This window comes from Halichoeres trimaculatus, unplaced genomic scaffold, assembly GCF_033239565.1.
Source record: "Halichoeres trimaculatus isolate MK-OKI-2021-1 unplaced genomic scaffold, fHalTri1.1 fHalTri1_scaffold_16, whole genome shotgun sequence".
In the NCBI taxonomy this organism is placed as follows: Eukaryota; Metazoa; Chordata; class Actinopteri; order Labriformes; family Labridae; genus Halichoeres; species Halichoeres trimaculatus.
This window is the reverse complement of record NW_027437194.1, coordinates 28,178,073-28,195,296: the sequence shown is the minus strand read 5'-3', so window position 1 is coordinate 28,195,296 and position 17,224 is coordinate 28,178,073. Positions and strand designations below refer to the sequence as shown.

The 17,224-nt window shown below is 39.8% G+C and overlaps 1 protein-coding gene across 1 annotated transcript; it reads right to left on the bottom strand.

The window, feature by feature from the left end:
• Positions 1 to 715: 715 nt before the first annotated feature.
• LOC141805943 (sorting nexin-18-like) lies at positions 716 to 14,727 on the bottom strand. The gene is made up of 4 exons (XM_074691207.1): positions 13,487 to 14,727; positions 12,005 to 12,298; positions 10,048 to 10,430; positions 716 to 3,646 (listed from the first exon to the last, which is right to left on the bottom strand). Exons 1-4 carry the CDS (start codon positions 14,248 to 14,250, stop codon positions 3,417 to 3,419), a joined length of 1,671 nt encoding a protein of 556 aa, XP_074547308.1. The 5' UTR covers positions 14,251 to 14,727; the 3' UTR covers positions 716 to 3,416.
• Positions 14,728 to 17,224: the final 2,497 nt, after the last annotated feature.

Here is a 17,224-nt window from a genome sequence, read left to right as displayed (position 1 = left end):
TGCGACACATCCTAGGTTGGAGCCTGCCTTCCCCTGCTGAAAAACATAATTTATTTCTATAGATGCTGTAAACAGTTGCAGTAGAATTGAAAAAAACATGTTTTTCTCTTCTTTGTGAATTCATTTGATTAGTCATGCACTACAGTTTTGTACTGTCCTAGAATTCAAATTATTTATTTGGGGACCTAAGCAGATATGAGATTAAAATGCGATTGATTAGATTAATTAATTACAAATCCTGTAATTAATTAGACAAAATGTTTTAATTGCCTCACAGCACTGAAATGTACATATGTAAATGTGTGAAATCTATATAATGCTATATATTTTACCCTCCATAGTAGTGATTAGGTTGTCTTATTCTGTTAGATGTGCCATTTTGGTTCTTCAACTGTAAAAAAAAAAAAAAAAAAAAAAAAAGGATAAGAAAATGTGGCTTCACTGGGATCAGACATGTTACAACATATTAGAAGTTAGTACCATTTTTAAACCGTGTCTTGACTGGTAAATCATAGTAACTGCATGTCAGTGTGATGAAAACAATGTGCTTTGAAGTCCATATAAACCTTTTAGAAAACATCTACTGGAATACAAACAGAGTGTAAACAGATTACTCAGTTATTGGCTGGTATTATTTTTTCAATGTTAATCCATTTACTGTATCATTTTGTTTCACACTGTTAAGATCTAATGTTGATTTTATTTGGAGCTGTTCTGTTAAATATCTGCACATTTAAAACTTAACCTTGAACACATTAAACAGACTTTAAATTAACTGTGTTGCATCATAAAACCCTGAGAGGTAGACCTCAAAAGGCAAACAATTCAACGATTAAGGGAGATTAAAACGCTTCACATGGTTGAAGACTAAAAGTACAAAAGTGTTAGTGTGAAAATTAGCCTCATTACATTCTTATGTTAAGTCTGTCATGAATATAGGTTTTGTCAAATGCTCAGTGTATAATGGTTACAGCACATATAACATGTTCCCTTGCAGTAAAAGAAATACATACGATTGTGTCTTAAAAGCATTAATAAACCCAGGAGTACTAACCTATTCAGAATGGCCTTGCATCACCTTGTAATACTTATGTCCAATAAAAAGAAGAAAAGAAGAATGAAGAAGAATAAAAGAAGAATGAAAGCAGTGAAAAGAGAGGTGAGTAGAGGCTGGTTGGAACCATCGTAACCTGACCCACAGTGTGTGAGCTCTGGTGTCAGATGTCAGGACTGGACTGATGCTGCCTCCATGAAAAACAAGCCATCACACACATCTCACATCTCTTTAGGGAAGGCTGACACTGAATGACGCACAGAAAACAGTTTCATACATTCCAATTGATAGGTGGATTTTGAGATTTATACATTTACAGTGACATTTTTCAGTGCACTTGTTATTCTAAAATCACTTCTAAAGTTTGGAAAGTTTGTGAAAATATGCTCTGTATGTGTTATTTTTCATTTAAAGTGTACTGTGCATTGCTTTCATTTGAAATGCTGGTTACTTATAAGAAGGCTGTTTTGAAATGTCAGTTTATGATGATACTATACTTTTTACTTTATGCTATGCTCCTTTCTTAAAACACTGATTAAAGAGATTAAAGGTAAATAGTCTTACACATTAAATTTTAAATTCAAGTCAGAACAGATTTAAACATTCTTTTATTTAAATCCTGTTCAGTTGTTTAAACACAAAAAGTGATCAATGGTTTCATCAGAGTAAATAACATGTTTCAGTAGCACACTGTTAACAACCCTGGTGCTGACACCAGAAACAACTATGTGAGCAGAAAACTGACAGCACAACGAAGAGTATACAAACTTTGTGCATTCAATGGATTACCAAAGTACTTAATCGTAGTTATTAAAGTAAATACCACATGGTATGACTTGTCTAATTTTGAGGAACACATTTGTTACATTTGAACATCAGATAATGGGATACGCGCTCTCTGTAGATCAAGCTGCTAATTTAACCCAGAAGTTGTTTTTTACAGCCCAGCCCATGAAATCATTGCATGATATTGTGTGTTCAAACTAGAGATAGACTGATATGGATTTTTCAGGGCCAATACCGATACCAATTAATTGTAGTCAAGGAGGCCGATATCCGATATTTGAAGCCGATATTGATTTGCAGTCACCCTGTGGGTGGGACAGTGCTGGGGACTGACTAGTGACTGCAGACAACAGATCTGACGACTGCATCAGAGCCAAAAGAACACAGTTTTAAATTTGTGTCTTATCAGCTGTTGGATAAAAAAAAGGCAGATGTCAGTATGCCTCAAAATGCCAAATATCGGCCCTGATAATCGGCCCGACCGATAATGAAAATGAAATGTTTTTCAGGCCAGTGTCACAATACTTGAAAATGACAACAACCAGCTCTGTGGGCTAATTGTTGTGCTTCTTTAGGAACTGCAACAACCCTGGACACCTCCCTATTTGAAAATGTGTGTCCCTCCTTACAGCCATTATGAAAAATTCAAACAGTTATTCTGATGCTCCCGGGTGGTGGGAAGAAGAATACATGTGTGTGATATGTGCACACACATATGTTTTGTATTTTGTCTATGAAATGTTGTCAAAGCTACAGGTGGTGGGTTTACATATTCAGATTTTGGTTCAAAGCTCTTCTGTCAGGAGTCATCCATGACTTGGAGAAAGTGCCTCGGCCCTGAGCCCTATCTCTGACCTCCACAGGTTGAGAAAACATATTTGAAGTCAATTGTTAAGGAAAAGTCATACCAGTTCAAGAGAAATAAGCTATTTCTCAGCTCTAATGAACATCACTGCAGACCTGGTTTAACAGAGTACACCCAACTTAGCAAATCCACATGAAAAATACTTGCATGCTATTATCTCCCATTAAAGCAATACTGAGCAGGTTATTCAAGTAAAAAAACAGACATATACTAAATATTACCCAATTCATTAAGTGATGTCAGACCATCACTCCAAGGTCCAGTTTAGGTGATTCTGAAGTGTTATCTCAGTCTGCTGAGTCACCTGATACACAGATGAAGGGTTTCATTAAGTGATTGGGCAGTGAAGGCATGTAAGGGATTCAAGGTGCAGCCTTGTCTTAAAGAGAGCAGCTGTTTTTGAAGTGTTGGCAGTCCCACTGAGCTTCAAAACATTTTCAGCATCAGCAAAATCCCCTTTCCACTACATTCATCAGAGCTGTCCAGGTAATCCAAGAACTTTTCATTCCAAGGGGAGTAGCCTCTATTTTTCAGGAGTGGTATTTTTTCTTTGTACACTTGTTCCAGGCCCAAGATCCATTATATAGAGTGGTCCTCCCTGTTTTTAAGGACACTCCTGGAGAAGAAACTCAGCCGTCCATAGCAGTGACCCCTCTGAAATCATCCCCTTCGTTTCCTCAAGGTTTTGTCGACTTTCCTGTTGTCTCTCTCTCAGTACTGGTCATCATCATACCTCTGAAGGGTATCCTCCAGCTTGGCCGTAATTTTCTGGAAGAAACTGATCTGCTGACGGAGATGGTGCTGCATTTGCGAGCGGAAGTCTCGTACACGTGTGCGGTGGAAGTGCTGGATCTCTGCCAGTGTGGCGCAGGAAATGATGTTGCAGCGGTTGTGAAGCTCACCTTCCTGCTTTGGACAGTCTTTCACCTTTGTCAGTGCACCTGGGAAGGACAGAGAGGGAGAAGGCTTTAGAACTGCTGCATGAATACGAAGTATAAACCAGGATCTGTGCAGATAGGAATATAAAAACTACAGGAAAACATAGCCTTTAATCATCCCAACAGTGCTTGTTCAACTTTTTCTCAAGACACAGAAAGTTATAGTTGGTTGCATATTCCTTCCTTCCTAAAACCCTTTCTGGCATAGATCATCAGCTGAGATTTAAGTTTGTCATTAAACTTTGGCTTATCATTGTGGCTTTTATTATATCAAGTTTGGTGGCAGTAGTTTGACTCACGACAAAAGAGTATGCAAATATTTTTGCTTTGGAAAAGATGATGTTACCACTTCCAGAATCTAATTGTATTAGTTCATATTAGCATACTGGTACTGCCCTTCCTTTGCATCTGATTTGTCTCACAGCTCATATCTTAATTCAGTATGTGGTGTGGATGGAAGACCAGCATTTATTATGTCCTGCATTAAAAAGCAATAAATAGGGAGAATCTCTTAAACCTGAGCTGGTTCATATCCTTCATGTACAAGGCATCACTCACAAAGATACTGGAAAAGAATTTGGTCCAACGACTCTTAATCAAAACTTGTTGCTGCTTTTTTAATGTTGGGCTTACGAGTTGCTTCTCGGTAAGTGTATGATTAGAAAAATTAACGCAGGTGACTGCAAGTACAGAAGATGAGACACTGTATATTACTGATAAGATGTCAATACAACAGCAAAGACACAGGGGGTCACACTCCTCAGCTTCCCTGGTAAGGTCTACTCCAGGGTGCTGGAGAGGAGAGTCTGATGGTTGGTCGAACCTCGGATCCAAGAGGAACAATGTGGTTTTCGTCCTGGTCATGGAACACTGGACCAGCTCTATACCTTCACAAGGGTGCCAGAGGGGGCATGGGAGTTCGCCCAAACAGTCCACATGTGCTTGGTGGACTTGGAAAAGGCTTTCAACCATGTCCCTCAAGGTATCTTGTGGGGTGTTCTCCATGAATATGGAGTTGATGGCCTGTTGTTACGGGCTGTTCACTCTCTGTTTTTCCCGAGTGAGAGCTTGGTCCGTATTGCCAACAGGAAGCCAGACACGTTCCCAATTAGGTTTGGACTCCACCAGGCCTTTCCTTTGTCATCAATTCTGTTCATTACTTTTATGAACAGGATTTCTAGGCACAGTCAAGTGGCGGAGGGAGTCAGGTTCGGGGGTCTCGGGATCCCATCGCTGCTTTTTGCTGAAGATGTGGTTCTGTTGGCCTCATCGAACACTGACCTTCAGCTCGCACTGAGGCGGTTTGCAGCCAGGATGAAAATCAGCACCTCTAAGTCTGAGGCCATGGTTCTCAGTTGGGAAATGGTGGGTTGCCCACTCCAGGTTGGGAGAGAGTCTTTGCCCCAAGTGGAGGAGTTCAAGTATCTCGGGGTCTTGTTGACAAGTAAGGGGAAAATGGAGTGAGAGATTGACAGACATCAGGGCGATGTCGGCAGTGATGTGGACACTATACTGGTCTATTGTGGTGAAGAGAGAGCTGGGCCAGAGGGCAAGGCTCTCAATTTACCGCTCAATCTACGTTCCAACCCTCACCTATGGCCACGAGCTGTGGGTAGTGACCAAAAGAACAAGATCGCAGATACAAACGGCTGAAATTAGCTTTCTCTGCAGGGTCTCTGGACTCAGCCTTAGGGATAGGGATCAGAGCGCGGACATCCAGGAGAGGCTTGGAGTAAAGCTCCTTCGTATTGAGTGGAGCCAGATGAGGTGGTCCGGGCATCTGGTGAGGATGCCTCCTGGACGCCTCCCTTAGGATGTATTTCGGGCATGTCCAACTGGAAGGAGACCCCGGGGTAGACCCAGGAGATCTCTCAACTGGCCTGGGAACGCCTTGGTATCTCCCCAGAGGAGCTGGTGGAAGTAGCCGGGGACAGGGGCCATTGGTCTTCCCTGATGGCACTGCTGCCCCCATGACCCAGACCCCGATAAGCGGTGGAAAATGAAACGAACACAACCCTGTTTTTGAGAGACTGGGGGCTGGAAAGCGCTTAAAGGCTACAGACGTAGCAGTACTTGGATTTGTTTCATGCTAGCATAAAAGCATAATTAAAGTTTATAAGAGTCCAAAACTTCATGGCATGACAAGAGCTCTCATCAGAATAGAAGGCTATGTGATCAGACTTATGAAACATACAAAACAGCAGCTTAAATTCTAATGTTAACCCTCCCCTAAGTTAAAGAAGCTAGAGGAACTTTCCATGTGGTGACATTCTCAAAGACTTGAGCCTACACTTTAAAGACCATAGCAACAGAGACAGACAGGCAATTTCCCCAAAGTGACGACAACATGTCTTCAAACAAGAGAAGTAAGTTAGTCACTTTATACTTTTTCCAGGTTTTCTCATAGTTACCAAATACTCAGAGGTGACTCAGAGCGGCTACTGTCATGACAAAGCTTTTTATTTGGACATGACCCACAAAAACTGACTGAGAGGAACTCAGTGTATTTCATATTCTCTCTTACACACACAATCAGAAAACACACTTGTTCTCTCAAAAGAAACCAATCAGTTGAACGTGGACTTTGTTCGCCTTGCTGTCAAGGCGATTATGAAGCTGTTATCTAAACTCTTGCACTGTTGGCTGGTGGGAAATTTATTCAGCTTCTACACTATGTGAATGTGCACTGTCTCTCTCTATCTAACACACACACACACTCCTCCCCTTTTCTTTTACCTCCTTCTCTGCAACTGGCAGTGTTGCCAGGAGGGAGAAGGAAAAGAGGGAGAAGAAAAGAGGAGGAGGGGAGACTAATCCTGAGACTGCTCCATTTTGCATTCCTACAGTCCCAGGGCAGCACAGGACAAGAGGTCCAGGAATCTCCACTCATTCAAATCAGATGTAGCCTTTGGAACACAACCAGAGCCGGTGAAGTCAGAAAACATGTAGGTCAACATTTCTGCCCACCTTAGCATCTTAACAGCTGCTGCTCTCACTAAAGGGTTTGCTACAATGATTTTGTAAACTGATAGCTATTTAAGAAAGCACTACATGATTCATCAACACACTGTAGTGTCATAGTAAGATAAGGGGGAAAAAAGCCTCAAGAAAACCTAAGTCCACATGCTGTGTCAATCATTCAAACCTCGCTATTGATGATGGTTCTTTCCTTAAACTATCAATTTATAGAAACTCTAACTCAGCAGTAATCTGAGGAAAAAATGTTAAAAGCTGTTATTTCACAACTCTGACAATTGTGCCGACTCTGCATTGTGGGGATGTGCTCAAGTATGTTACTCTGCAAAAGTAACAGTGCTGCTTCTCATGACAGCATTTGTAGTTTAGTTAGTTTCAGAGCTTTCAGCTGGGACTGATTATGGGATTCATTTTATGAACTCTGAGTCAGTCACTCCCTTTGTATAACTAAACCTGCTTGTTGTTTCATTTTAACTGCAGGAGCAAGCACTGGGAAAGAGAATTAGGTAAAGAAACAAGCTATGGATAATGGATATTGACAATTTTCAAAATGAAATATAAAAACAGATGTATTCCACATATCACTTGTTTGATCTTAAAGGATTGCTATTTGCCAAACTGAACCAGGGAGTGGTGGAACTTACTTGTGCTTGAAGAAAGAACAAGACTGTACCCTATGACAATGCAACAAATTTCCCCATGATCTTTGAATAATCCTACTTTGTGGCAGCCATCTTTGCACTAAGTATGTGAACCTAAGCTGTTACACTGTTGTGCTCAAGAGGTCTGTCTTGGACAAGTAGGGCGTAACAATTAGCATGCATTGTCCAAAAATACAATGGACTGTAAAAGTCAAGAAGGATCTATGACTGTTTCTGATCAAATGAACACATTGGAAAAGCCACTGCATCAGAAGATATCTTTTGTTAGCATACTAGTGGTTGCTAGGTGCCGCCCTGTTGGCTATGGCTGCCTTTTGCAGGAGCTCTCTCTTCTTTGTCCGTTTCTTGTAATTTTTTTGTCTCTTTTTCGTCATCTTTGTATTTGGAGTGGATCATTACTTTGTTTGGCTCATTTGTTGGTCATGGACACCAAACTTTTTGTGGCTTCAGTGATATTTTTACTACTTTTCTCCTGTGTTTGTCTGGAGATCTTACATATAACCATGGCTGCATTGTTTACATGTGAACTCAGCTGCTTGCAGCCTGTAGCATGTCAGTGCTAACTGGTGCAAGGCCTGATGTTTTCCCACAAGGTGAGGAGAAGGAGGTGAGGATGACGTGCTGGTTCTCAGGTGTGAGCTAAGAAGTGACGACATGGACCTGTCCTTCCATCCATGATTAATGGGAACCTAAGCTCTATCTCCAACAGGGATAGACCAATTATCAGCCAGGCCGATTATCGGGGCCGATATTTGGCATTTTGGGGCATATCAGTATCAGCCATTTTTTTAACCTGACGGCTGATATGAAACCCATTCAAAACTGTGTTGTTTTGGCTCTGATACTTCTCTGCACAGATTTTCTCCTTGTCTACACTATGGAAGCCCTAGATGGTCAAAACATTTAAAATCAGTCATGTAAAACCAAACAGAAAATTAATTCAACTACATTACATGCCTGTAGCTGTTTAATGCACATGTGCTTGAAGGCATTTAATGAAGTTAAGTGTTGGAGTTTGTATTGTTCAAATTTTTGTACGCCAAAATTTTCACTTTGACTGCAAATGAATATTGGCTTCAAATATCGGTTATCGGCCTCCTTGCCTACTAATAATCAGTATCGTTATTGGCCCCAAAAAATCTATATCTGTCTATCTCAAATCTATCTAAGTCTATCTCTACAGGAGACAGAGATGGAGCATGACTGAAGAAGCTCAGTCCTGGACCCTGTGGAGGTGGAGACTGGCTGAACTGGACAATGATGGACAAGCTGTCATCATCTATTTTCTAATGGACCTTTTTGGACTTTCTATACACTTTCTTACTTTTTGTTTTCTTGATTGCTGCTGTGACTTCAATTTTGTCGTACTTGTTACAATGACAATAAAGTTCTATTCTATTCTGTTCTATTCTATTCTATTCTATTCTATTCTATTCTAATGAAATGAACACATTGGAAAAGCCACTGCATCAGAAGATATCTTTTGTTAGCATACTACCACTTACTTGCTAACATCTTCATGGTTTGTGATTTATGCCCCTTTTTATGATCACACAACCCAATTAGGTTGTAAAGTTCAATCAGTTACTTCCATGCAGCCACTGTAGCTTAAAGCTAACAAAAGAGCTCATCTGGATGATCGCATGTGATTTTATTCTATCACATTTTAATTAAGTAACGACAGAAGAGATTACCTCTTCTTTCTTTAAAAACAGCACTACATGACATTTCATCTCAGGCAACAAAGGCAGCCGTGGTGAATGTGAGGGTTAAGTGAATTATTTATTGTGACGACCTAGACACATGCAGACACAGCTTTCATCTACCCTTCTTGTGGTTTAGTCATTAAGCTCTATTTGGTCATACTACACAGTGTTTTTGTTCGTTAGAAGTAAAAAATCTAGTTAACCACAGTCAATCAGGATTCAGATGGTGTTTCCATTGTCCAAGCTGTGGTTTATCCAGAGAACAGAGCTCAGTGAACAGAAACAGTGCCTCTTAGTTTGGAAAACGTTAGGATTTTGCATGCCAGAAGCAACTCCCTCCTCCCAACCTGTGGGGAACCAACAAACTCAATCCCCAGAAAGTACAAGTCCTTTTTACATGCCTGTATGTGTGTATTTCTGTGTTTGTGTTTTCCAGCAAGTGAGCTAAGGCTTTAACAAAACCTGGAATGACACAATGGACTGGCCATGGGTTTCAGTTTTCAACAGGCCAGAATTTGGAAAGACTGATAGACACAGAGGCTTGAAGCTGAGTCGTTAGAGGAAAGATTACTGACTAGTTCAATTGCAAGTAAACGTAATTAAAACTTTTTTTATTTCAGAAAATGTAACATGTTCTGCAGTATGAGAGCAACAGGCCTTGTGCTGTTGTAATCCTCCACTCTGCAGAGGCACCATTCAGCAAGTGTCCCAACCCCCTATACCCTACAAGCGCTCCTGAAAGCTCACATTGGACTTTGACCAACAAGTGAACAATAGAATGATGCTTTGGTTTAATTTCTAATTCATTTTGAAGGTAATCTTGTATTTGTTGACCATTGCACTGTCTGCTTTGGGTTTAATTACTTATTGTAGGGCTCCTAAACTTTTTGACATTAAAACTCAGGCTTATGCTCAACATACCTCTGTAATGTAGAAATCCCTTTTCATACCACAACCCTTTTAGCATTAACAACCCCCTCTGAAAGACTGAATGGGAACTTAGGTCAAGAACATATTTAGACGTACTTTCTCACAAACACACACACACATAATTTCCCACCTTTCTGCACATGGATGATGTCAGGGAAATTGGCCAGGTGTCCTCTGTAGAGGTCCAGTAGGTCAGAAATAGGATCCAGGTCATGTCGAGGCTGCTCAGCAAAATACTCCCCAATGGCCTCATAGGCTTCGCCTGTGTTTTCAATCGCCTTGTTCAGGCCTACTGAAAACGCCTGCTGGTCTAGCTCAAACGCCTGTGCCAGGAGTTTAAAGGACTGTCCAACCTTCTGGTACTCCTTCTTAAACCCTGCTGCCTGTTTGCGAGCAAACTCGTTGATGGTTGCATTCACAATGACACAGTTCTCATCCATTACTTTGGTGAAGGTCTTGAAGCCCTCAATCTTGCCCTCGACTTCCTGGGGGTCGAGCTGGACAGGGGGCGTACTAAGGAAAATGAAGAAGAAAGACTTTCAGTACAGACCTTTGGGTGCTTTAAGTGCAGCACTTCAAGCTCACTTTCAATAAACAAACATGTCAAAACAACTTCATCATCTGCTGTGCTTATCTCACCATCAGACACTCCCTACGATGAAAGGTTTTAGTTACAGCACACTGGGACTGATGAGCACCATGCTAAAGGGCAAACATTCTCTGGTATTTTATTCTGCTAAAGTGGGTGGAGAAAACAAGAGACATGATGAACTCAACACTACAGAACACACTACACACTACAGACAAAATGTGTTTTTTGGAGCAACAGAGCAGTTTGATTCTTAAGCCTCCTGCTATTCTTTCTATCCCGTGTTCATCACAGTTTGTTGGGAACACTGTGTGAAGTGCTGCTTGTGGTTTTGGCGTACTGTTTTTACTCAACATGTCTGAACTTGTACTTTAACGATGACTGCCTTTATATTCCACAATACTGTTACAGCAACAGTGAAACCTGACAAATTCATTGGCGGCCAGTAAATGCAGAAAAAGGGTGAAATTATGATGCCAAAAAAGGTCATAAGGGTCATGATTTTTTTAAGCAGAACAGGACGACCATGCTGCAACTGAAAACTGGATCTGTGCTACAGCAGCATTGTATTCTGGGATGGATTTGATCTATTTTTACTGCTTTTGGGTAATTGTGACCCAAAAAGTTAGAGCCCTTTTTGTAGCTGCTTACTTTTAACATGAACCTTCTGTTTTGTTTTGGTTTTATTTTTTTGATTTGGATAAACTCTACCCTGCTCCCTTTGAGTTGTTGTTTTTAGTGTTTTAATGGAAGAAAATATGGATATTACCTGGTGCCTTTTTGTTTCACCACCCAAGGTGAGTTGATGCTAACAAACGGTGTTAAAACAATGTAGGGATGGGTACCTTTCACATTTGAATCGATACGGTACCATTGCCTGGTACCTGGCAATTGGTACCTGTACTCAACAGTACAAATTTTTGGTACTTTTTTGTGTTTATGTTGTAAAAATAAAAATAAAATGTAAAAATATTTCTATTTGACAAATTTTTTCTTCAGAATGTAACCTTGCAATGCTGTGTTCAGGTCCAGTATGGAAAATCGCCTTCTCTCCCACTCCCTCACAGTCACAAGGATGCATTTAGGTATCTAAACACGATACCTTTTGGGTTTAAATGAATTGGTACCAGGAACTTTTAACAGAATTCGGTCGGTAAGTATAAAAGTACCTAATTTTGTACCCATCCCTAAAACAATGCAAACCATCAGTCAGAAAAAACTGTCATACTGAAGCAGCAGAAATGACACATTGCCATAGGAATGTTCATAGTCATTCAACTCAGGATCCCCAGCTAAGAACCACTTGCTGGACCAAAAAAATCTGTTGATCCTAAAGTTGATAAACAAAGGACAGAAGCATTTCAGAGGACCATATGGGTTTGACATTAGAGCTCTCTGAACTATCTGCTGACACTTTCAGCTCTGGCTGTGCAAGAGCTGGAGAAAACCAGTACATGTTGATTTAAACCACGTTCAAGAATATAATGCATTTTCCAACCTGATTGTGAGGAAGAAATTTGCCCCAACCAGCTCGTCCCTCTCTGCCTTCCTCTTCCCCTGTTTCCAGGCCTTCTCATCTGCCCCGCATGTTAGAAAGTGCTGGAAAACGTCACAGTGCGCCAGCACTGGGTGGCTGATCATGTGGTTCATCCACCAGATCAGCCCCTTTCTCCGCTTGGAAATGAAGTCCTCTTCAAAACGCCCGGTGGCCTGCTTTTCTGGCAGGTGGGGCACTGAGATGACAGGGAAACGCTCCACAAGGCGAGCATATAGCCAGTCAAAGTGTTTATACCTGAAGAAATGACAGAATGGAGACAAATGCAAGGATTTGTTGAGATATTTTTAGTGGACAAAAAAAATAAAAAAGCGTGTGGGAGAAGGTAAGAAATAAGAGAAGAGATTAAAAAAAACAACATGGAGCAGTACCTGGAAAACAAATTGATTTGATTTGATTTTGATTTCAGTCATGTCAGCACACTTATACAATATCACACATTGTCAATAGATGATCACATGGTACATGTCCGAAAGGGAAGACGGGAGAAGAAGAGCTTATCTAGTCCCGTCCCTGTTTCCTCAATATTTAGTCTCCTCTTTTTCACATATCATCAGATTACTATGAATATTGATTCCATTTACAGATGTATGACACAGTTCTTGATTGTCTTTTAGTGTCCATATTTGATCGTTAATGTCCATCACTTGTCTTACAACATCACTTCATTCATGATCATTGTTTTAGAACATTTTTTCCTTCCTGCTGTCTTACAGACCAAACAATCCACATATTTACGTTTCAACACTCAGGTTTTGACAAATTTTTTTGATACACACTTAGCTATCATCATTTTCATATCTGTTAAAGGTCATTTTGACCTTTTTTTTTTACTTAAATATGTTCATGGAACCGCTGCACCTGGTTTCTCCTTGTAGCTAGTGTTTATTTGGGTTTAGTAAGTCAATGTTAGTAATACCACAGATTAAACCTTTTTTCTGCCCAATTTCTGTGGAAAGATCTCCAGCATATGTGATGAAGCTGTTCAGATTCGAACTTGGTGCTCTGTAAATACAACAAATAATAATATTACAATTCTTCTTTGGATGGATTTCAACCGTAATGCATTCTAATATGTTGTCAATTACTACAGCTATTTCCTTCAACACTCTGAATTTGATATTTTCAGCTATGAACAGAAAAGACTTTTATCTAAACTAAGAGGCAAGTTAATAAGAGTTGGTTTGAATTTCCAGACGTGCTGACAGAAGAAATGTAAGAAGCACATGGTGAGTCTCAAAGAAGAATCAGGAGATTCCTGAGAACTCAAGAAAGCAAGAGGCCACAGTCAGCATTGGTTCTGTCATTATATGAGAACAGCTGTGCCATCAGAAAAGTCACAAAACCACTTATCTAAATGTAAAGAGGTCAAATTTGGAAACAAAGAAAGCAAAGAATTGGAGAGGAGGAGGAGGGGGAGCCTACCTGCGGTTTACTTGTATATTGGTGTGTGTCGGGGTCAGACCGTAGGACATGTAGCTCTTCATGCCTTTAAACTTGGTTTGCTTTGTCGGGTCATCAATGGTGCAGGTAAATGGATAGGGATCCTCTTGCCACTCAGGTCCATGCTTCCCCATCACCACACAGATCTTGTCCCCGTCCTTCACAAAAGCAGAGGCCTCCCCGAGGAGGAAGGCTTCCCCTCCTGACTTCACAAAGGTAGAGAACCTGTTCAGGTTCCTCCCCACTGTGCCAGAGCTCTTGGCATGGTGCTGATGTAGCTGGGTGCTCTCGCGCCTCCCCGGCAAGGAGGAGGTCACTGGGTACAGGGGAGGCGTGCTGCTGTAACCCTGAGGAGCTTCAGTAGCAGGCGAGCTGTCATCCCAGTCATCATCCCAGTCATCATCACTGCCATGACTTGTGTGGAAGCTGCCACCTCCACTGCCACCACTCCCAGCCCCAGGTCCTCTCTGAGACTGGGTGTCAGAGGAGCTGTAGGAGGTGTGGGTTGGCGTCAGGGCTTTTGACTTTGGAGAGGAATAGCCGTTGTTGTTGGAGGTAATGTGGTCCCTGATGACCTCCACGTAGGAGGCAGGAAAGAGTCCAATCTCTCCCCTGCTGTTCTCCCCCTCTAACCAGCCCTCCAGCTCCTCCTCTGTGAACAGATTCACCAGCTCGTTCTCCGTTATGGAGATCTCCCCTGGGTTTTCAGAGTTGAAGTCGTACAGCACTCTGGCCTTTAACGCCATGATTTTATCACTGATGTGGTTTGGATCTTTTTTCTTTTTCTTTTGTGTCCTGACCCTCACGTTTCAGTTGTTGCCTTTATAAACCACACAGATCGACCTGAAGCTTGGGCAACATGATCTAACAGCAGCAGTAACTCGTCTGTTTTTCAACTTGTGTCAAAGTATTATCACAAGTTTGTTCTGGAAAGAGCAGGGACAAGATCAGGGAACAAGAGGCTTGTATCCGACACCCACCTCCTCTCTCCGTTCCTCGGTTCAGATGTCATTTATTTCCATTCAGAACTTCATCCAAGTCGGAAAATGCAGACAAAGTCAGTCTTCGGACGGTGTTGCTTTTCAAAGCGAAATGTTGGTCGAACTTTTAACTTTTAGGAATTTCTTAGGGTCATTCGGATAAGGGCCGGGGAAAGTCCTCTTTCTCCTCCCCGTCTCCGTCTCCCTGAGATGCTTGTAAAGTTACAAGCACCAGTCTTAACACGTATTAGGCTGGCTGACTAACGGAGGGTGGAGCCAGGAGCAAGTTGAGTCAAGTCCATACGTAAGAGCAAACCGAAGTTTTAACCTCCATTTTGATCAGTTTTCCGGCAAAATACTTTATCCCAACCCTGTTGGTATCATGGTTGGTATGCGGTCACACGCGAGATAATGAACTGTGAACGTGGAAAGTAGGCTACCCTTGTTCTCCTCTGTACAAAGTTCTCTATTATCTCTTTTTTTCTTACCACTTATAAGTGGTAAGAAAAAAAGTAAATATAATAATAATAATAATAATAATAATAATAATGATAATAATAATAATAATGATACATAAATAAATAATAAAGAATATTAACAATAAATAAATAATAAAATGTTTATACGATAAAAGTATAATAATAATAATAATAATAATAATAATAATAATAATACATAAATAAATAATAAAGAATATTTACAATAAATAAAATAATAAAAAGTTTATACTATAAAAGTATAATAATAATAATAATAATAATAATAATAATAATAATAATAATAATAATAAATAAAATAAAACAATTTAAAAAAAGAACTTATAAGATTTTTTTTTTCTATTTTTATAATATCAAGTGTTCATTCACGATAATTGTACAGGAAGAGTGCGGTTTAAACCGGAGTCAAATTCCTTGGAGATATTTGGACCATAAAGGCCTTTCTGATTCTGTATCTGATTCTGCCTCAGATTACAGATTCCTTAGCACTGTAATTTGTACAGTACAAATCAAAATGTGAATAATCATTTCTGCATATTTCTTTCTTCAAGTTTGGAAAATAAAGTAACCCTTCGTTCACGTCCGTTTTATGAGTTTTCGTTTTTAACTTTTATCTTTTTTATTATTGTTTTTTTAACAGCGTTTTCTCCCAATACAATGTATAATAAAATCTGATCAAGTCGAATGGAAAAATATATGTGTTTAATGAATAGAATTCTCTCTAACTGGAGATTAATGGAAAAATATTCCATCCTATTCTCTCTCCTAGAATTTAATCGTGCATTAATACGTTTTGACCACTAGAGATCGATGTTGCATCAAACACAGAGACACTCCTCTACTCTGGCTGTAGGTGAGGATTAAACAAGGTGTAAATCCAGCCATTTTTTTTTTTTATCTTTCAGAGAATGTGATTGAAATATTTATAAGATAATCTTACTTCTGAATAATCAAATTCAATCAATTATAACATTTGCCACAACATTTGCATTCAGAAACAACTTAAACTGAACAATTTTGATAGTACATTTAAAAGACAGCCTATAACAGAATCTCCCAAAACCCGTAGTACTTTTCATCTGTGTATGTAACTGAAATTTTTCCTTAATCCTTGTTAGTAAAAATCTAAAACTAAATTTTCTCCATGCCAGTAAAAGCTGTACCAAATCAAAGGTTTTTGGTTCTTGCAAAAAGCCAAGTGAATCAGGCATTACAACCACAAAGCCAGTAGACAATATTTGTATAGAAATTCAAATGAACACAAACAGGTACAACTTTAAATAAATTACCCAAGGCTATACGCTTAGCTTCTTTGTTGTATCGAAAGAAAAAAAAACTCAATGTAAAACCCAGTACACGTGCAGCAGTAAATATAATTATTTATTATTGAAATACCACAGTCTTTGCAAAAGAACACAACAGTCAAAATGTAAGCTTTATGGAAAGTCATGTGCACATTGCAGAGATAAGCAACAGAGTAAGAATTCCAGTGAAACTGAGGATTTTATTTTAGTCCCTGATAGACTTCACTGGGTGCTTCAGAGCTTTCTGAAGTTTGCAAGTCTAGATGGTTTACAACATGACAAATAACTGTCCAGTAGTCAGAGAGTTAAAAGAGAGAAGTGGAGCAGGCACTTTTTTTATTCTTAGGTATTGCAGAGAAGGGGGTTTAGTGAAGAACAAAGGTAATAAAACATCAGGACTCAGGCTCCAGGCGTGGAAGGACAGGAAGAATAAGGTTCCTGAATGAGGGGCTTTGAATGATGCAGAAGCCAGATGAATGTGTGTGCGAATGCTGAAAGAGAAAGATCAGAATCAGTCTCATATTCATAACTATATCATGAACAGAAACATGCTACATAAAAAAAAAAAAAAAGTGTATGATTCTGTGAATAAGTTGACAATTCAAAATACATCTGGGCTTAGGTACTGAGAACCCAGTACTGAATTTCCATGATACATGGACTCAATAAGGCATGTGAAAATGTTCATAATGAACTAGAGCAATGATCTAAATTTGGGCTTATTTTCATGAAAAATGATACAGATAACATGCAGCAGGAAGAACATCCAAAATAAAACCAGCTTCAGCTAAGCATGAATTTGAGAAAACGTCTTCTGCTCAAAAAACCACAGCTGTAGTAATTTCTTGAGCTCATGTTTCAATAAAATAAATGTCAATGAATCATGCCAACAAATATTTCTCTAATTCATTTCAGCTGGATACAACTGGAGAAAGGCTC